The sequence below is a fragment of the Colias philodice genome, chromosome 12 (assembly GCF_061535455.1).
Source record: "Colias philodice isolate Cphi_HAF_F1 chromosome 12, ilColPhil1 Martin Lab GWU primary, whole genome shotgun sequence".
Lineage (NCBI taxonomy): Eukaryota > Metazoa > Arthropoda > Insecta > Lepidoptera > Pieridae > Colias > Colias philodice.
The window spans coordinates 8,270,778-8,293,374 of record NC_143097.1 but is presented as its reverse complement, the minus strand read 5'-3'; the positions used below and the strand labels follow the sequence as shown (position 1 = coordinate 8,293,374).

Below are 22,597 nucleotides of genomic sequence, written 5' to 3'. Positions count from 1 at the left end.
TTATGAGAATTAAGTCCTTCCTGTTGACCATTCATCATCTTCATACAAAAATATTTTGTATGGAGATGGTAGGCTGAATATCTTATTCTATAGTACCTATGATAGAAACTAATGATCTAACATCTAAATTCTAACAGGTCGCCAAAAGTAATCTTACAAAGAGTGAAGACGTTTTTGAAGGATTATCCTTACGTAACAAATTATTATGTAAGCATAGTAGGATGAATATGTACCTACTATATATGTAGTAGTCATTATGCTGGCATCTATAAATCAGGTGTATGCTTGTAATGTATATAAACAAATTTCTTTGGATTTTGTACATTATTTTCTGGACCGTCATACAAAAAATGTTACTTTATTTTTATACAGAACATAAGTACTAGTGATTTGCAGGTTGATGCTGAAGAATATTTAATTGTATTGCATTTAATTGATATTGAAGAATCTTATTAACTATACCCAATTTACTTCATAGTTATTTTTCTCTTTTTTTATAATTGTGCATTTCATATGTTATCAATCTTCTTATATATATAAAAATGAATCGCAAAATGTGTTGGTAAGCGCATAACTCGAGAACGGCTGAACCGATTTCGATAATTCTTTTTTTATTATATTCCTTGAAGTACGAGGATGGTTTTTATGTAGAGAAAACGTAAATATGTACCACGGGCGAAGCCGGGGCGGACCGCTAGTATTAATATAATATAATATAAGCTGAATAGTTTGTTTGTTTGGTTTAATTTCAGGGACTATGGATCTGGCTTTAAAATTTATTTTAGTGATAGCCGAATTATATGTAGATTAAGGCTAGAGTCAATACAATAATTAACAAGGTAATAGGAGCGGAAAAATGTAGGCAAAGCCACGGGGAAAAACTAGTTAAATATAAAATCAATATCTTATTTAGTAAAGTCAGTAATATTTTAATGTTGTTCAAAATTTTATAAGTAGCTTAAACTAGCTTACCTAGAATTGTTTTCTTAATAAATTATAACATTTAAAAGGCACTAGACCATTTTTGATAGTACTCTGAATATTTTAATCCTATTTTTTTGTTTCATTTTTGTAACAAATGAGAAACTTGGATCTGGGTAAAAATTTAAGTTTTTTTTGTTTAATTGATAAAGATTATTGTTATTTTAAGATAACAACGTTAATCAGAGCAATCAATTACCAATTTATTCCTCATTAGTTATAGTTACTATCACAGATATGTTATTGATAATAAATAGTTTAATTAAAATGATAAAATACCTACTTACACATTGACGAAAATTATTATTTTATTAACTCTATTAGGTATAATAGGTACCTACATAGGTACTCCAAATAATTTTGAAACTAAATTCAAAAATAAAGACGGAGTCTTAAATTTAGGATAAAAAATTGTTCGCTAAAGTTTATTCAAATAACTATCGGGAATACGTTATGTACCTTTTCATTAATTTTTAATTTAACTCATAGTTTATTTCTTTATAATTTTGTTGTTTTTTTTTAACAAATACTGACAAAATAATATACAAACACGAATTTATAATACTTTTTCGATATCTGTTATTTCTAGATTAGTCACTATTAAATATAAAAAAATAATAATTAGTGATTCTACGACCAATTCAAAATTAACTTAAATGATTATTAACTGGGCCTTGTCCAAGTGACATCGATTAATTAGGCTAAAACAATTATAGTAACACGTTTATTAAATTTAAAAATTAATATAAATAATGAATAAACAAACCAAAACTTACTTACGGCTGATATACACGAATTTTTCTTGAGCACAAGATGGAACTATAATAGTTATCACTTATAACGGCAGTATATAATATCACTTCGATTAAAAATTGAACTGAAATTCTTTAATTATTTACTTTCATTCAAAAAGACAAGAAAAATAAGCCAAAACAACCACAATCGCTTTGTACATACTCCACCCCCGCATCTCTTAATTTCCCTCTCTCCCCACTTCCCCTCCCGACTTGAAGCCTCTTTTGTCGTCAAGACCATAGACAAATTGAACAAACACAGATAGAAGTAAAATTTAGTAATGTTATGGTACATCCTGTGGGTTCATCGTTTTTTCTACTCAAGAAATAAGCTTTTGCTTCAAATCCGATGAAATATGTGGTGGTAATAATAAAACAAAGATAAACTTAAGATTCTAATAGCGTGTTCATTATTCGAAGATTATTCGCCTCGCTATTCATACTCGGAATGTTTTGACAAATCCTAGATACACTGCGCTATTATACTCTGTATGAATTGATTCAATATTGGCGCCTTTTGTCTCTCTATATAATCTGTGAAATTAAATGTCAACTCAGAATGTCAATGTCGCGATTGTCATATGGTATTTGTGATTTGTAGGAAATAAAGCGAAACTTCTTTGATATTAAATAAACATTGTTTGTATAGTTACCCAACATTACATTCAATTACGATATGAAATAGATTAATAATATGGAAGAAGAAAGTAAGTGTTATTGACAAATACACACTCCCATTGTAAGTTTTCAATTTCATTCATATAATCGTTTATTTTGTTATAGAACTAATCCGAAAGAAGAAGAAAGCTTTGAATGGAAGCAACAGGCGTGCATTCGCAGAAGCTTGCAATGATCTTGCGACATATTATTATAAGAACACAAGATATGGAGATGCTTTGGAAGAATACAAGAATGAAGCTTCAGTTTGTAAGGAGTTGGGGCTACGCATGGAATGGGGCACTTGTAACAGGATGATAGGCGAGATGTACATGTTACTAGCGGAATTTAGTAAGGCCCTTAAATATGAGGAGCGACACTTGGGTAATATTTAGTTTCTAAATAGTCTATAAATTGTTATGTTTTTCAAGTATATGACATCCTTTACTTACATACATTTTTGTAAGTTCAAAAATATGCGTTTGAATGTTTTATCAAAATATTTTAACTAAGTTGATTAATTCAATCATATTAATTAAAGTAGATTAAGTTATTCAAAAACACTACATAGTAACACTACATACCAGTCTACTTACTTTTATTTATAGCTGAAATAGGTAAATAAACAGTTATATACAAATTACTACTCATTGATTATTTTTTCTTTTTTAGTAATTGTTATATTTGATTAGAATACAAACTTAATCATAGTAAAACATGTTTTATCAATATCTCTTATATATAAAATTCTCGTGTCACAATGTTAGTCTGCATACTCCTCTGAAACGGGTGGACCGATTCTCATGAAATTATCTGTGCATATCGGGTAAGTCTGAGAATCGGCCAACATCTATTTTCATATGTAAACCGGGGCGGACTGCTAGTATTTGTATAAAATAACTTTTTACAATACTTTCAGCTGTAGCAAAGGAACTAAATAACTTGGTAGAGGAGCAAAGAGCAATGGCAACTTTAGGAAGGATATATCTACTACAAGGACAAAGTGCTACTGATAATGATGAGTCTAAAACCTCATTAGTGGCTGCAGAGAAAGCTTTTATGAAAGGCCTTGTGTTGTGTGAGAAGTAAGTCTTATTGCTTATAAATAAATAATTATTGTTACCTATTATTCTCTTATTAAAAATATACTTTAAACTTAAAATGTCCTTTCTGATAAGTTCTGAAGTTTCTAGCAGGAATAAGCGTTGAAATAAAGTTAAAAACTGTACATTAAATGTTATATTTTTGCTAAGTAGAAAATTATGTTGTGTTAAAATGTTTTGTGCAAACTTAAAAGTTAAAATAATATAAACTATTTCTATGGATGTGATGGTTATTTCTTAATTAACCCATTGACCACCGTAAGCCCCGATCGGGGCGCGACACAATAGATTTTCTATTGTGTCTGTGATTCCGAGGACTGATGGATTAAATGTGTTTAATCTGTTAATCATAACTTATGAATTTTGAAGACATTGAAAACATTTTGAAATTATAGTATCCTTTAATTTGTTTTCTAGGCTTAACGGTAAAATAAATAAATCAGAACTAATGGATATGAGAGCTCGACTCTTACTCAACATTGGAGTTGTTCAAGAACATCTTGGTCATTTGGACAAGGCAATAGATTGTATCAACAAAGCCATAACTATATGTTCTAATCAGGATTTGTATGAAGTACTGCATAATTGTTATACAACTCAAGCTTTAATGTATAGTAATAAGATGAAGGACTATGCAAGGGCTTTGAGCTGTCTGAATAAAGCTTTGGAAGTTGGAAGCAGGCTTGACGATAAGGTGAGGTATACCATATAAGTTAATGAATTTAACATTGTAGAAATGTGTCATGTATGTTATCACTACATAGTATAAAACAAAGTCTCTTTCTGTGTCCCTATGTCCCTATGTATGCTTAAATCTTTAAAACTACGCAACGGATTTTGATACGGTTTTTTTTAATAGATAGAGTGATTCAAGGGGTAGGTTTTAGTATATAATTTATTAGTTTTTAGACAAAGCGGACGAAGCAGCGGGCGGAAAGCTAGTTATAAATATTTTCTTAATTTTTGACTCGTTTATCAAGGAATTATTTATTAAAAGTTAATAATTTTATAGAGATAGTATCATTACTAAAATTTAAGTCAAAACTTATGTTGCTGTTATGAGATGTTTCAAAAATAAGAAATAAATTGTTTTAATAATGCCCATTCCTATCATAACCATGTTGTGTTTTTATCAAGAAGGGATTTTTTATAAAAATGTATTTAAACTATAAAACATAACCGTAAAAATCTTTTTATAGGTGCTAAAAACATGTGAAACATTATCGTCAAAAGCGGACATTTTGTGCAAGATGTCTGATTACCAGAGCGCCAAACAAGTGTTGTATAAAGCATGGAAGTTAAAGACACCAGATGAAGAAGAAAGAGAAAATATTGAAGCTAATTTAAGAGTTGGTATGTAGTACACTTGAAAAAGGAAATTATAATTGTAAATGCAGTTAACCTCTGTTATATTACAGTTGCATTGTAGCGACAGCTCGCTCTGAATCGCGCAAGCGAAATGGTTTCGCAACAGAGCACATATTATACAACTTTCCGACATCATTATATCGGGGCCTTAATGGCCGGCCAGTCGAGTAGACTGGTCGAGGATCCTACCTTTTTCGATGGAGGAATTCCATACATAAGCCATAATTCGATTTTATGCCTAAGTTAAAAACTACAGTAACTTGAACTGGATTTTTTCTGCTGATGTTTCTTGTTGGGGATGTGGATTTTAATACATTTTAATAAATATATTTTAAACTAGATTTCCACCAGCGGCTTCGCCCGCGTTTTCAAAGGAAAACCCGCATAGTTCCCGTTCCCGTGGGATTTCCGGGATAAAACCTACCCTATGTGTTAATCCAAGTTACCTTCTATATGTGTGCTAAATTTCATTGTAATCGGTTCAGTAGTTTTTACGTGAAAGAGTAACAAGCATCCATACATCCATACTTACAAACTTTCGCCTTTATAGTAGTATTAAGATCTTCCCTCCATATAACAAATATTTATTATCACAAAAATAAATGAGATTACATACTTTAAAATCTGTTACTAACAGTTGCGGTACACTGTACATATTTTTGATGCTGTATTTTGTCCTTTTTTTTTCTTTTTATATTATAGAAGTATGGAGTGTCTATAAATATTTAACGACGCGGTTGGCGCAGTGGTAAAGTAACTACCTACTGAGCCGACGGTCCCTGGTTCGATCCCCGGTCAGGGCAAATATTTGTGTGATGAACTCAATTATTTGTTCTTGGGTCTGGGTGTTATTATCTATATATGTATTTATTAAATACATGTTATATTTATCGTCGCCTAGTACCCACAACACAAGCCTTAATTGAGCTTACTGTGGGACTAGATCGATTTGTGTAATATTGTCCTATAATATTTATTATTATTATTTTTTTTTTCTTTCTTTCTTTCTTTATTTAATAGCTTCCGCCCGCGACTCCGTCCGCGCGGATGTCGGTCTTCGCGTGGATGGTTTATTTCTCCATTTTGAGTAACTCTGACAATAACATCTTATAAATATCTATTGGACTCGAATACGGCTAGGCCTATAATAATACCCAACGTGTGTTCGCTGTTCTACAGAACAACGTCTATGGATAAAACTGAAATATTAAGATTATTTTTTTCTTCGTATTTTTCCAGAATAAAAAGTATCCTATTTTACGCCCAGGATAATAAGGTATAATTATACCAAGTTTCATCGAAATCGAACCGTTAGTTTTCACGTGATGTCTTCACATACAGACAGACAGACAGACAAAAATTTTTTTAATCACATATTTGGGTTTGGTATCGATCCAGTAACAGTGCTATTTATTTTTACAATATTTTCAATGTACAGAATTGACCCTTCTACAGATTTATTATATGTATAGATAATACTTTGTTTTTAGTTGCGGCAATGTGCTACACGGAAGATTTAATCATATCAACCGACCCATCAGACCATAGCACCTTCAAGAAACTGTATGAGAAGCTCGGTGACGGAGCTTGTCATTTAAAAAACTATGCAGGGGCCGTGGAATATTACCTGAAAATGTTGGACCATGCGGAATTAGCTGGTGATTGTGGGAAAACGTTGATTCCTATTTACGTGAGGTTGGTAAAAAAAATTTATGCGTGTACTAGAGTACACACGTAAGAAGTGAAACTTCTTTATGACCTTAAAAATGTCACGTGTCTGGCGTAACGCAAAAATGTCACGCGTACGGCGTAACGCAAAAATGTCACGCGTACGGCGTAACGCAAAAATGTCATGCGTACGGCGTAACGCAAAAATGTTACACTAAATTTTTGTCCAACCCCGATAAAGAAGTTTTACTTCAAAAATTGAACATAATATTCTAATTGTTTGAAAGGTTTTTGGTACATAATACAATTATTATTACAAACTAGCGGTCCGCCCCGGCTTAGCCCGTGGTACTTACATGTTTACATTTTTTTTTTCATAAGAACCATCCTCGTAATTCGAGGGATATTATATAAAAATGTTGTGTGGTTTTATGAAACCACGGTAAAAGTGAAACTGTTCGAACGGTTCCGAACACTGCTTTGTGTAGCGCATGTCGCGTGACGGTCGGCTGCCGAGTAGGTATACCTACTCGGCAGCCGCGATACACGCGACATGCGCTACACAGACCAAAAAGTTTGAGACGATGTAATAAAAGTTTCACTTTAAAAAGAATTATCGAAATTGGTCCAACTGTTCACGCGTGATGCCGTGACTAAGGGCAATAGGGATTCATTTTTATCTAAAGAGATGCATGTGCAAAAAGTTGTTAAAAGTATGTTGTAATATGTAGGGTCAACCGGGGCAAATGCAACTATGGGGCTATGGCAACTAGTTATCATAACTAATTTATTAGAGTTGTTGTAATAAATCGCCACCTATGATTCAATAACTCAACGACTAATAAATCTTACAAGTAATAGATGGTGCCCCTACGATGAAAACTATTTGATTGATAGGCCATTGTGTCAAACCGCTATTTTGAAGTTGGTGTGCGTAAAAACAGGTGTCGAGTTTTGCAGACAAAAAAATTGTTTAGGAGTGATTTTTTGCAGGTGTTTTTGATTGGACACGATTATCACAAGCCGTTAAGCTTATTTCATTTATATTTTTAGTGCGTTAGTTGACTCTATTTTGTGTTATTGATGCAGTTACAATTGCCTCATGAAAATTTCACTGTGGGGTTATTGCAACTGTGAGGTTAGTTACAATAGCCCCTTATATTTTTGTATGAAACTAAAAACACTAGTGATGTGACAGTGTCGATATTTTTATTATGTATCCTTCTTGGTAGTCAAAATATACTTTCTTTATGATTAATTAAAGAAGAACCATCGATTATTTCTTCGATATTATACCCAGAGACGGGTTCATAAGTAAAATTCAAATTAGATAAAGCGTGGTTAAAGAATATAAGTAACTAAAAACGATAGGTAGGATAGTTCTGTGATTGTTCAAGTAATTTTTAGTAAACGGTTGATTAACTAATAAACGTATTTTGTCTGGTTTACGTTTTTAACAATATTTAACACAAAGAATATTATTTGTTTTGACCAAAAACTAAAATTGACTTAGTAGGTAGTACACTGTTATTTTTTTTTTGTTGCGATTTAAAGTGGTAAATCAAAGTAGGTACATGAGTTTTTCCTCTAAATAATGCGGCGCCATCTACGATCGCAACGTTATTGTATAGATAACGTTATTGTATTTATATATATAGAATAATAAAAATATATCGATGAATAAGTTTTTTGCATTCCCCACACTAATTCTCTAACAAATAGTTGCATTTGCCCCACAATCAGAAAAATAAGATTTTTCCTGAAAACTCGTCCTTGCTACACGGTAATCCAGTTCAAAATCCTATGAATAACATGAAATCTCATAAATATATTCTATATTCGTTGTTTTATATGAAATAGAAGAAGAGCTATGGCAGTTAGTTGCATTTACCCCCGACTAGGGGTTAATGTAACTTTTTCTACCAATTTTAGGAAATATTCTCACTACCAGTTATTTATAAGACTACTGTATTGCTTGATTGGTTGAAAATAATCTTGAATAAATACAAAAATCACTAAATGGGTCAAATAAATGACCAAATATAAAAGGAGATAACTGCAACCGATCAAACTCGAAACTTGTTATTTTTTAGTTGCATTTGCCCCGGTTGACCCTACTTTCTGATTTGACCTTAAAAAAATTGAATTAAAAATTTTTTTTGAAATGTAAATTTATCAAAATCGCAGTACATACTTATGTTTTTAATAAAAAATATTTCTGTTATCTTTGTGTTAAACAATATGAAAGAAGACATTTGAAAAATGTATTACACATTGAGGCTTTCGTGATAAAACAAGTAATCATATAAATTTGATTTTTTTGCAGTTTGTATCAAACTTACAAAGACATGGCTTGTTACAATGAAGCGTTGCAATACTATTACAAGGAATATGAGCTAATTAAGGATATACCAAAAGAGGCGTTTACCACACTCTATAATATAGCTGAAGTGTCATACCTTGCTAAGAAACCTTATGACCAAGTGGAGAAAGCATGTCTTAATGCGAGAGATGCTGTAAGTAACATTTTCTTATGATTATTGTAATACAAATAGGTAGTAGATTTTTTTTTGTTATATGTGCCTTCATATTTATGTACAAATCAAACAACCATATTTCCAATACATAATAACTAAAATATGGTTGTTTCACTTAATAAAGTTCCAAAATGGTTATTTAATTGTATACTTTGTGCACGCAATACGCACCTCATACACAAATAAGACAAATGCTTGCATCTTGTGTTGAAACCACAGAACATAATATAAAAGAGGTTAGAAAGGCATTGTAGGCGGGGCAGACGCGCCAAGGATATGAGCACTGCTCACATCATCATCATGCGTATGATTCGTTCCATTTTAAATCGCGTGATCGCGCGGCGCTATGATTGGCTAGATTTGAAATTGCAAATATGTGCGTAAGCGGACTTGTGCGGACTTGGCCACACCCACAGGCGACACCGGTTCTTATAGGAACGGCGAATTATTGCCATTCTAACCTCTTTTATATGTTCTGTGGTTGAAACAATCAAAACTGTGTGATTCTGGCGGGAATTTGAAAAAGCGCGGTTCATAGTTTTGAAATCTAAATTAAATTAAATACAATTTCTTCATAAACAAGTGTAAATAAGTTAAAAATTAGAACATTAATATAGCGTATTCATAAAAAATGGATGGAAATGAGGGGGGCGGCGATAACCCGCCCAAATCAAAGAAGAGGCCACGACATCCAGAAGATCGAGATGTTTCGGGTACTGGCGGCGGTGGTGAGAGTGACTCCTCTTTTCTACCTTTCCGTAAACCAAATTATAAAAGACTATCCGGACAGTAACATAAACATGCAATTCAAAGTATTTGTGGAAAGTAAAAACAAAGAAGAAAGAATAGGAAATAAAAGTCCAGTCTATTTAAATCATATATTTAGTAATATTAAAGGTGTGACGGCACTGAGGCGTATTAGCGCGAATAAAATAGTTGTGATCTTCAACCAGCACAATACAGCTAATAATTTTCTCAACCACGGCAACTTCCTGGAAAAATACAACATAAAAGCATACATTCCAGCAGCACAAATAGAAAAGACTGGTATAATCAGATTTGTACCAACTAATCTATCAAATAAAGAATTGTTTACAAAGTTAACCTCAGTATATGAAATAATTGCAGTTAGGCGATTTATGAAAAAAGTAGGACATGAGTTAGTAGGAACACAAACTGTCAGTATCACATTTCTGACAAATTCCTTACCGGAGAACGTACAATATGATTTATTCTCATATAGAGTTTTTGATTATATTCCTCCTCTTCAACAATGTTACAAATGTTTTAAATTTAATCATTCTGCTAATATATGTAATGGCAAACAGCGGTGTTCAATCTGTTCAGGTGATCACTCATATAAAGAATGCAATAGACCAGATGAGATTTGCTGTGTGAATTGCAGTGGACCTCATTTAGCTATTTCTAAAGTATGTCCCATTAAAATGAATAAAATATTAGAGAAGAAAAATAAAATTACCTATGCTAGTGTTGCTAAGACAAAAGAAAGTACTGACTTCCCTTCTCTGCCATCACATGGCATCCCTGTAAATAAAAATGTAAATATTGTACAAAAACCTGTAAATAAGTCTGTAAATATTAAACCTGTATTAAAGAATGTAAATATTCACGATATAAAATCACAAATCATTGGAAACAGTGATGTACTTATGGCCCTGGTACACACACTGGTCCAAATAGGCAATAAAAGTGATAACGAACCAATTACTTCTTCATTAATTAAAGATGTCCTCATCAAAAATTTGTCAACATAATGGATACACAAACTCATAGAACTCCCTCTTTACGTATTGCGCAATTCAATGTCCAAGGTGCAAATCACAAAAAACCTCTTCTTACAAAATTTTTAAATGAAAAAGATATTGATATATGTTTATTAAATGAGACATGGTTGAAAGATCATCAATCATTTCATATTCCTAATTACAATTTTTACAACAGAAATTCTAAAAATGCTCGTAATGGTGTGGGAATATTAGTTAAGGAACATTTGAAATACAACGTTTTAAATACCTCTTTTTATGAAGATATACAAAATATAGCAATAAGTTTATATACAGAAAATACTACACTATCTATTCTTTGTGTGTATTGCCCTCCCTCAAGCGGACATATAAGAATGAATAGATTGCGCAATATTATAAGAGATTTACCAAAACCTCTTTTTGTGAGTGGTGATTTCAATGCACATCATATTGCTTTTGGATGTCTATCTACTAAAGCTCGTGGTCAAAACTTGTATGATATAATTGATGAAAATGATTTATGTATTTTGAATAATGGTAGCTTCACTACTGTAAATTATCCTACACGCAATCCTTCAGCAATAGATGTCAGTTTTATTAGCCCCGAATTGACCCCACTTTGTGAGTGGTCTGTGTATGATGATCCTATGGGTAGTTATCATTACCCAACCATCACAGACATTACTATGTGCATTGAAAGATACACAATCAATAAACATGTTGACAAATTTTTATATAACAAAACTGATTGGACTCATTATGCAGAAACCTCATATTCAGTCTTCCAAGACATGAGAGTCAGTGCAGAGAACCCGATGAAATCTTATGAGGAGTTCTGTAATCGGCTTGATAAACTCAAAGAAATTGTGATTCCTAGATTCACCAGGACCAACTTCAGGAGTAGACCACCAGCTCCCTGGTGGAACAGCATCTGTGAACAATCTGTTATTAAATCTTATGAAGCATTGAAATTGTACAGAAATGATCCAACCATTAATAATTACATTAACTATAAAAAATTAGATGCTTTAAAAAAAAGGACTATCAAGGAGCAAAAAAGAATTAGCTGGAATAGTTTCTGTAACAGTTTCAATAGAACTACTCCCATCAGTCAAATCTGGAATCTGATTAAAAGATTTAAGAATATCAGAATTAGTAATAAGTCATATAAAGATGAATTTGTGCAACCACTACTGGATAGACTATCAGATAGCACCAATTTGACTGACCGGGTTCAATTAGACGATTATTTTAATATTAATAATGAAAATCCGCAATCACGGTTTTTATTGGATCCTTTTTCATGGTCTGAATTCCTAATGAGTTTACAATCTAGGAGAAATACTAGTCCTGGTTTAGATGGTTTTCCATATTTATTGATTAAACATCTACCTGAATCAATACAAAATTTATTTTATATTCTTAATAATCTTTGGCATAAAAAGTTAATACCAAGTTCATGGAAAACTCAATGTGTTCTACCTATACTTAAAAAAGATAAACCACCTGAACAGGCTAGTTCCTATCGTCCAATTTCACTGTCTTCATGTCTTGGAAAGATATTTGAAAACATGGTGAAAACTCGCCTTGATTGGTATGCAGAATCGAACAGTGTTATCCCTTATGTTCAATATGGATTCCGCAGAGGACGAAGTTGTGTTGACAGTTTCGTTTCTCTTATAAGTGATCTGAAAAATGCAAAAGACAAGAGATTACACACAGTTTGTGTATTTCTAGATGTGCAAGGTGCATTTGATAATGTAGATCCTGGCATACTGGTGAAGGTTTTAAGCAATGCAGGTGTACCTGGACAATTGTGTAAATGGATTTATGATTTTCTTAATAATAGAATATTATATGTTAAGCATAACAATATCTTACATGGACCCAAAACTGTCTCAAAGGGTACTATGCAGGGTGCAACTTTATCACCCTTATTATATAATTTGTATACTTGTGAGATATGTAAATATGTAAATACTAAAAATGTAAATATACTTCAGTTTGCAGATGATTTAGCATTGTACAGTTCAGATGTGAATTTAACCGTAGCCATTAGTAATGTTAACATTGCTCTAAGGCAGTTGAGTAACTACTATCACCACAAATTAAATTTAAAAATAAATGTTGCTAAAAGTAGTGTAATGATATTTGGTAAGGATTCACCACTAATCAATGTTGTTTTTAATGGTGAAATTATTCCAAGAGTAATGTCCCACAAATTCTTAGGTATCGTAATTGATCACAAGCTTTCATTTGAAGAACATATTAAACATATATCTAGAAATGCATTAAATGGTGTTAACATTTTGAGATGTCTAGCAGGTGTAGCATGGGGTGCTGATCCCAAAATACTTTCAATTTTATATAAATCCATAGTCAGAAGTCATTTTGATTATAGTTCCTTGGCATATTTAAATAGCACTCATACTCATAAACTGGATATAATACAGAACAAAGCTTTGAGGATCATATCAGGGGCAATGTGTTCGACTCCCATAAGGGCCATGGAAGTTGAAACAAATATTATGCCTCTGTTATTGAGACGAATCAAACTTGCAAAAAGATATTGTTTAAAACTACTATCATCAAATAATCTCCTTATTATAAATAAAATCACCTCACCTCATTTAATAAGCACAGATGGTCCACTGACTTCACCTAATGATCTGCTAAAAGGTATATGCCCAACTTTGTGCCATATTTTCCTGGAAATAAAATCTCAATGTTCAAATATCAAAAAACAATCTCACTGGTCATGTTACACTCATTCATTCAATAGTATTATACATCCAATGTCAATTTTATCTAGGACAATTGATAACAACTCTGATTTTCTAGCATTCTTAGAAGAGAACCAAAACTATTATACAGTCTACACTGATGGTAGTAAAGGTACAGGTTATGTGAGAAGTGCAGTGTATGATCCCCAAAGGGGTACTGCTCAAAGCTTTGTTCTACATCAACAGTGCTCTATTTATACAGCAGAGGCATATGCAGTTTTTGAAGCTTTAAGATTGATTAGTTGTGTAAATAATTGTAAATATTTTCTAATCTTAACAGATTCTTTAAGTCTTATAAATAGTCTGAAACTTGTAAATCTTAATTTTAAAAGTAATTATATTATCTATTTTATTAAGGATTTTGTATGGCGGTTACATAATAAAGGAGCTACAGTTGCCTTTATGTGGGTTCCCTCACATAAAGGTATTTTGGGCAATGAAATAGCGGACAAAACTGCTTATGTAGGGGTCGATGCTATTGACGTCAGAAATGTGGTACATGTTCCTATGACTGATTATTATTATGATGTAAATGTTTCATTAAATAGTATATGGTTAGAATTCTGGAAGGAGGATCAGAAATTTAAAGGAAAATGGTATGGAAATATTCAAGAGGATTTACAGAGAAGACCTTGGTATGATGAGCTGGATATAGCTAGTCGTGAGTTTATCACCACAATCAATAGACTAAGATTTGGCCACAATAAAACACCCTCACACCTTGCAAGACTGAACATAATTAATAGCAATATATGCACTTTTTGTAATGAGAGGATCGCCGATATGAACCATATTTTTTTCAACTGTCAAAACCATATGTTCATATTTCATAGACTAGTATTGGCAAGTGAAATAGTAGAAGTAAGTGATTCCTCCCGCCGCCAGTTGAGTGATTTATTGAAAAACAAGAAGTGTTATAGGGCATTGTACAGATACATTAAAGGCACTGTCGGAGCGATCTGATTACGGACAAGGGAATGAAAAATATCTCGAACATTATTGATAGATAAATAAGAATTGGCTTAAAGGTCTAGTAACCAGGCCATTAAATATTCAAAAAAAAAAAAAAATCAAAACTGTGTTCACGGAGCGGCAACGTCGCGTCGCTCGACGAACGTATGAAAAGCGTTTTTGGCGACGTTGCCACACCGCAAACCGCATGGCATGTGTTTTGCAATGGTACATTTAATCGTATTACGTAGACAATAGGACTAAATTAATTAATTATGACCTTTTTTTTGTTTTTGCTGCTATATCAACGATGGTAAGATAAAATCATTAACAAATTTCCAGTAAACATGACTAATAACCAAATTAAAATCCAATTTGCATTTTTTTCTTAATGTATTATTTATTTGATTTGAAAGCATATCACAAAGCATTTTATTTGAATTCAGGCCAGGGAATGGAACAAAAGGAAGTACGAAATACGGATTCTCAAAAATCTGCTCAAATATCAAGAGGAATATGGGGAGATTGATAAAACTGAAGACACAAAGAGTGAATTGAGAGCTCTTGGGTGTGATAGTTTGGATAATTTGGATGTTTCTGAGGATGAAATGAGTTCAGCGGGAGGGGATGAGGATACTACGCATATTGGGGATGATATCTGCTTGGAGGACTTGACTGGTAAGTTTTTTTTTTAATCTTTATTTAACGAGCATTATCACAAAATGAATATGTCGCTCAGATACACACATATTTATAACTAACTAGCGGTCCGCCCCGGCTTCGCCCGTGGTACATATTTACGTTTTCTCTACATAAGAACCATCCTCGTACTTCAAGGAATATAATAAAAAAAGAATTATCGAAATCGGTTCAGCCATTCTCAAGTTATGCGCTTACCAACATATTTTGGGATTCATTTTTATATTATAGATTTACACGCTAATACATAAATTCAGTAATTTAATAATTATATCTAGCTACAAATTTAAGGAGACTGATCCGAGGCGAAGAGTTGAGTGTTTTATAAAATTCTTTCAGTTTCTGTTTATTTATTTAATAGCTTATACGAGCTGTCTTTTCACCCATTGATGAACCGGCAGGTAAAGGTTTTATTTCAGTACTATATGAGTTACTAGCTGCTTCGCGCGTTTTCACCCCCGTGGCTCCACTCCTGTTAGTCGTAGCGTGATGATATATACCCTATAACCTTCCTCGATAAATGGGCTATCTAACACCGAAATAATTTTTCAAATCGGACCAGTAGTTCCCGAGATTAGCGCGTTCAAACAAACAAACAAACTCTTCAGCTTTATAATATTAGTATAGATGTCTTATTTTGGTACATAAGCTATAATACTGCTCAGTATTATAAAAATCTGTTCAGTGGTATTTATGTGGAAGAGGAACTAACAAACATATTACATACATCCATTATTTGTCAAATTAATTCGTATTCATAATTTATTCGTATTCATATTCGTATTCATATCGTCTTGTTATAAATTTACTAGTTTTCCGCCCGCGGCTTCGCCCGCGTTTCAAAGGAAAACCCGCATAGTTCCCGTTCTCGTGGGATTTCCGGGATAAAACCTATCCTATGTGTTAATCCAAGTTACCCTCTATATGTGTGCTAAATTTCATTGTAATCGATTCAGTAGTTTTTACGTGAAAGAGTAACAAACATCTATACATCCATACATCCATACATCCTTACAAACTTTCGCCTTTATAATATTAATAGGATTAATAGGATAAGATTATATCCCTTGTTATTATTACAAGCATTTTCAATATTTTATCTTTCAGTTTCTGTTGCTGTATTGTGTAATTTTTCATATAAATAATTGTTTTATTAGATTTATCGGATACAAACGAAGAAGATGTAACAGAGACGAAACGAGAGACGCGTCGGAGAGGAAAGGGATATACAATCAAGAAAAATATGAAGGGAGAAACTCAGTTACATGTGGTGAGATTTTTAGTGTTTAAGTAATACAATAATTTTTAGTAGTTTTTAATTAACCGGTTATAGTCGGGGTATAGAGCAGAGAAACTTATTTTTTGAGCCATACTAGCCCATAAAAAAAATCATAAAAATCCATCCAGTTGTTGAAGCTAAACGGTTTACATACATACCTATAGCAAAATCATTCTTTTGAAGTGAAACAGCAAGTTGAAAATAAAATTTCATGGTCGTAACATGTCAATAGCGTCACGTCACGGAGACCTTTAAATCTTGCTAAAGAAGTTTCACTTCTGACACTTATGCTCGGCACACACAATATTTTTTTTATAATTAATGTTTGCTTTACAGGCATGTATATCAGGCAACAAATTGCTAGTCGAACGTTTAATAGCAAAAGGTCATCCAGTGAATATAAGAGACAATGCCGGGTGGTTACCATTACATGAAGCGTGTATACACGGACATACAGATGTGGCTGATATATTGATCAGTAATGGCGCTAATGTTAACGATCGAGGCGGATCTAATTGTGATGGTAAGTGTTTTGATGCTCACTTATAATATTGTAAATGCGAAAGTATTTGTTCGTCTTTCTTTCAAGATGCAATGGAGCGATTGTATGGAATGGTTTCTGTGTTTGGAAATAGTTATGAGCCTACAGAGTGACATAGGCGATTTATTACTCCAGTGAAACATCTTATGCAGAACGAGATGAAATAAGAAGTGTTGCTTACGATAAAAACGTATGAAGTTCGCACGTTCGTCTCGTTACGATCGACGTATACACATCAAATCGCACGTACTGAGCGTATTTTCGCTGTGTAGAATATAGTCTCTAAAATAATGTTCCTTTCCTTTTTTTTTGTATCCATTACACGTGATTAAGTGCGTTCGACTTGCGTTTGCATCGACGTAGATACGATCAAATCGCACGTACTTGGTGCCGGTATATAATATAGACCTAAAAATAATGTTCGTTTGAATGGATAAATATACGTGTTTTATTTTAATACATATTTTTTTTTTACAGGAATAACTCCATTATATGATGCAGCAAGCAATGGACATTTAGAAGTGGTGCAACTACTACTTGAAAGAGGTGCAATTCCGACGTTAAAAACGGACTTTGGTGAAACACCATTACAAGTTTTACAAAAATGGCGATCGGGAACTATACTGACTAAAGATGAAGAGGTTTTATATAAGAACATCTGCAATAAAGTTAATAACATCACAGACAAAACTACCGACATTTTAAATAGATCGAAATCTAAAACTCCTGTTAAACCAATTCAAGATAAATCACCTCCAAGTACTTCTAAAATGACGAGCAGAATAAAAGAATTAACCTCTCCTGTATTTAAAAGACGTAATGTTATTGATGACGACAGTGATGAGGAAATAGATTTAACTCAAAATCACCAAACTGCATTTCCCTCTGACGATTCTAATTCTTCTGAAGACGACGCAAAGGAAAAAGACAATACAACAAGCGTAAATGAATACAGAAATGCCATATCTGCTCTTAGGAATAGAAGTGCTACCGATTTACCCGCAGTTGATGTGAAGAAAAAGAAATCTGCTTTACTAGATCCTACCGAAGTCGATGACGACTGGCTTGACGATGATATGGGCATTTTGAACAAGAACAAAAAAAGAAAACTAACCGACCCCTTAACTACCATAGCCAAGAAAACTGCCATAGACAGTCTAAAGAATAGCATAGACAAATTGAATAGAATAGAACCGCTATCTGATAATATTGTAAACAAAAATAAATCTAAAAAAGCAATTGAGGTAATGGAAGTAAGTGAAAATAGTTCAGATTCCGACCAATTTCGACGGGACGAGAACATGAATCCGAAAAATGTTGATTCCATAAGGAGTATAATGAAAGAATTCAATAATAAACCTAAAGATACAAGAGAAAGTATGAAACGAAGGTGGAAAATGCAAAGTACACTATTAAAAGCTGGTTTTCAAAGAAAGAAAGATTACGATCAATCGAGCAACAGTGGGAGTGACACGGAGTTTTGTGATCGACGAGAAATTCGAAGATCATCTACACCCGTAGCTTTTAGTCGAAAATCGTCCAATGAAAACTTCTATAATAACGCATCCAATGACGGGTTTAATTTCATGCAGAACATGAATCCAGGTGTTATGCAACCAATGAATGTTGTGCAACCGATAAATATAGTGCATCCAACCAAAAATGGTAGGATGCAGACGCAAATAGTAGCACCGGCGGCTGTGAAAGTTAAAGTGGAAGATAAAGTGCTGTTGATATCACTGAAGTTGGAGACTATCAATAAGTTGACAATCAGCTGGCTGGTTGAAGAAGTTAAATCGCGGTATTATAAGTAAGTATTTTACTGATCATATTTGAAACTCGCATATTTTTAAGCATAGATTATGTTCAGACTTCGAAAAATAGGTAACCATTAAGATACTTGGAAACATGTCTCGTTATAACAAGATTAATTTTTCCCTGTATATAAATTAATTAGTTTGTTAACTATTTATTTTGTTAACAACTCATGGCAAAAATATTTTTTTTTTGATCTTGTTCAATGATCTCATGATCTCTAACCTACATTAAACAACTAGACTCACAATCGCGCTTAAAATTTGTCCGAAGCAAAACTATCCGCGCGTGCATCAGGCAGTGTTCTAATGAACGATACAATCGACTTTAAATGTTGGTAATAAGGTGCAAATTTCAATAAACATAATTTATTTACTTTTTCAGGTTAACTGGCGTAAAGCCGGTGTTTAGTTTAATGACGTCAGACGGTGCCATTCTCTCAGAGGACGATCCTTTGAGTTTAGTGTTAGCGTCACCTGAATTGAATACATGTATAAGTAATTGGAAAGCGTCGCCCGCTGAGGAAAGATATATGGAGTGCTGTGATGCTTTGGGTGTTTGTGAGTTAATTTTTATTTATTTTTTTAAACTAGACTTTCTTTTGTGGCTTTGTTACTGTTGATGACAGTTCCTCTATTATACCTTGTATTTTCTGAAATATTAAATGCTCCTGTGTTTTTTTATGTCTATGAAAATTTATCCAAATGAATTAAAATATATAAATAGACTTGTATAAATTTCAACAACGTACAAAGTATTTTTAACTAACATATAGAATATTTTTCCATTTTTTGTTGCATAGAGAGCTTACTCTCAAGTTTAATAAAATAATCCTAATTTCAGCACCATCAGAAGAAATACAGCAAGCAGTTGGTCGCAGTCACACAACACGGCGATTAGCGCTCGGTTCACAAACACTACCGCCTTCACAAATACGACCTCTATTCAGAGCCCTCACTCACCAAACACATATAACCGCCATCATGATATCAAACAACCACATAGGAAACGACGGCCTCAAATACTTAACCGACAGCCTCTGTACTATGAAACATTTAACCCTAATAGATGTCAGTAAAAACAATATAACGGGCGATGGTGTCAAAATATTATTAAACGCCTTCGAAAAAGCCAATAAACCGGCCTGTCAATCGTTAGAAGATATCGACTTAAGCCACAATCCTATAAACAACGATGGCTTCAAACATTTGGCTAAATTGACGCAGTATATACGACTGAAAACATTGAAAATTAATAATTGTAACATAACAGAGAATGCGTTTAAGGAAATAAACACATCACAGATTCAGTTTGATGCTTTAGAAGTGTTGGATATAAGCAATAATGATGTTAAACAAGTGTTTATAAGTAATTTAATGACGTCACTAAATCCTAATGTTATAAGTGAGTTGGATTTGGAAAATGTAGGCGTTGAGGGTAGTTGTGTCGGTTGTATAGCAAGCTTTATGGATACCGCGAAGGAATTGAAGTTACGACGTTTCAATTTGTCCAATTGTAAATTGGTTGATGGACAGTTTATGAGGATTTTTAGGTATGTTTTGTAATAGTTACCATAATTTTTTATATTTTCTTGATTATTTTATAAGACTTTTTGAACCCATATTCAAGTTAATAATCAAGTTTAAGAATATATCTTTCGATATTTTCACTTCATTTTAAAAATGTTTGTTTAAATATGAGTAACATCATAAATCAACGTGCTTAAAAATATCAGACTATTCATAAATGAATTTATTTTATTTTTAGGTGTCTCGGCCGGGCCAAGAACTTACAAAGCGTGACTCTAAAACACAATCTACTAACATTTATAACACTGAAAAAACTTTTACAACGGCAACCCCCAGTTCCCCAAATCAACCTTCAGGGTTGCCAGGATATATTTAAATATTCCCCAGATTCCGATTTTCAAGTGTGGCTACCAGCTATTGATTTCGGGAGATGTATTCCTGAAATAAATGTGACTCCATTATCTAAATCTGATGAGGAAAGAGAAAGCTTTAGGTTGTTTTCTAAAACTTGGCTCAATTGTTTTAAAGGTAGAGGTATTATTGAACATTGTGATGGTGGGGTGACTAAATTTACTGCTAGGTGACTTGAATGAAGAATTAAAATGATAGTAGCATTATATTAATAGTAATTTAATTTAATGAAAATGGTGGTTATGAAATTAATATCAAATTGTTTTCTTTTGTAGACAATAACTGAATAAGGTTTATTAAAAATTGTTTAGAAATTTTGTTGGGTTTAGTTGGTTGACTCAGGAAAAACAACATTCTTAATTAGATGGAAACAATCATGAGATTGTTAGACAACTTTTCATTGAACTTGCTTTCATTTCCATGAAAACTATGTATTTAATAAATTATTTCATATACGCAGTACTCTCAACTAAGCCCAACATTATATCTAATTATTGAAATTGAATTGGTCACAATTTGTGAATAACTACATATTTACCACTATCGGAATACCAAGTCGGAAATCCCACAGAGCTTAAAAACGCAAGCATTTAACCAGTGCATCCTACCTGTAATGACGTACGGAGCCGAAACGTGGACCCTTACATGCGGACTCATCCATAAATTCAACGTTGCGCAGCGGGCTATGGAGCGAGCTATGTTAGGAGTTTCTTTGTCTGATAAAATTCGCAACGAGGTTATTCGACAAAGAACCAAAGTAACCGACATAGCTCGCAAAATAAGCACGTTGAAGTGGCGGTGGGCTGGCCATGTGTGTAGAAGAACAGACGGTCGATGGAGTCGGCATGTACTCGAATGGAGACCACGTACAGGCAAGCGTAGTGTAGGACGCCCTGCGGCGCGTTGGACTGACGACTTAAAGAAGGTGGCCGGCATTGGGTGGATGCGATATGCAGAAGAACGGGAGAAGTGGCGAGATCTGGGAGAGGCCTACGTTCAGCAGTGGACGGGAATAGGCTGATGTGATGATACCACTATTTCTATTGAATTTATGATCATATTTCTGTATGAACCAGTGCTTGATATAATATAATAGTCTATTATGTAATAAGAAATATTCCATTAATTATCATAGCGACTTTAAAATCGTATCGTTAGGGTATGAATATGAAGTAATGACATGTGTTTGTAGGCCTTTTTCACTATTTTTTTTTAATTAAATTTGTAGGATAATTTATGTATCAATGATCCATAATATTTAATATTTTGATTTATGATTTATTGTGTATGTGTATGCGGTTGAATGTTATGCGTTTGATATAGTAATTTATAATTTATAATTTTTGTATTGTAAATAATATTATTATATGAAAGACTTGCAAATAAATTTAAATAATAATCTATTTTTTGTTTTATTATATATACAGTGTGTCCGGACATGACATACCGATATTTGAAGGGGCTATTCTCCAGGTATTTTTATCGACAATTCAACCCCTCTACAGTCCCCTACCTCACCCCCCTCAAAATGGCAAACCTATCAATTCGGATAGTGAATTTATGAAAATTGTAATAACTTCGAAAGTGAGTGTCACAAAATACTAAATTTGGTTTTATTTGAACAATAACAAGTTATTCTAGGGACCACTAAACAAATTTAATTGATAAGAGTGATGAAACATACTTTAAAAAATTCGAAAACCATTTTGAGGGGG

The 22,597-nt window shown here is 33.0% G+C and overlaps 1 protein-coding gene, 1 long non-coding RNA gene and 1 pseudogene across 2 annotated transcripts in view; 2 read left to right on the top strand and 1 right to left on the bottom strand.

Annotated features, from left to right (window-relative positions):
- LOC149484186 (uncharacterized) overlaps positions 1–1,979 on the bottom strand; it is a 64,753-nt gene extending 62,774 nt beyond the window's left edge. The window contains exon 1 of the long non-coding RNA XR_016316413.1: positions 1,748–1,979. This is a non-coding gene — a long non-coding RNA (uncharacterized LOC149484186). The remainder of the gene's footprint in view (positions 1–1,747) is intronic.
- Positions 1,980–2,356: 377 nt separating this feature from the next.
- On the top strand, positions 2,357–21,420 carry LOC149484184 (tonsoku-like protein). Its single transcript, XM_089701770.1, has 14 exons — positions 2,357–2,482; positions 2,559–2,816; positions 3,352–3,517; positions 3,953–4,229; positions 4,735–4,888; positions 6,394–6,598; positions 8,898–9,087; positions 15,055–15,286; positions 16,465–16,577; positions 16,923–17,109; positions 17,605–18,937; positions 19,327–19,502; positions 19,786–20,494; positions 20,710–21,420. Exons 1-14 carry the CDS (start codon positions 2,470–2,472, stop codon positions 21,053–21,055), a joined length of 4,359 nt encoding a protein of 1,452 aa, XP_089557896.1. The 5' UTR covers positions 2,357–2,469; the 3' UTR covers positions 21,056–21,420.
- On the top strand, positions 9,642–11,637 carry LOC149484185 (uncharacterized; annotated as a pseudogene).
- Positions 21,421–22,597: the final 1,177 nt, after the last annotated feature.

What these genes read in the sequence shown, in the direction of transcription:
- LOC149484184 (XM_089701770.1), top strand. An exon ending in TTGATTCCTATTTACGTGAG is followed by an intron (nt 6,599 to 8,897) that starts GTTGGTAAAAAA and finishes ATTTTTTTGCAG; the next exon opens with TTTGTATCAAACTTACAAAG. An exon ending in CTGTGATGCTTTGGGTGTTT is followed by an intron (nt 19,503 to 19,785) that starts GTGAGTTAATTT and finishes TCCTAATTTCAG; the next exon opens with CACCATCAGAAGAAATACAG.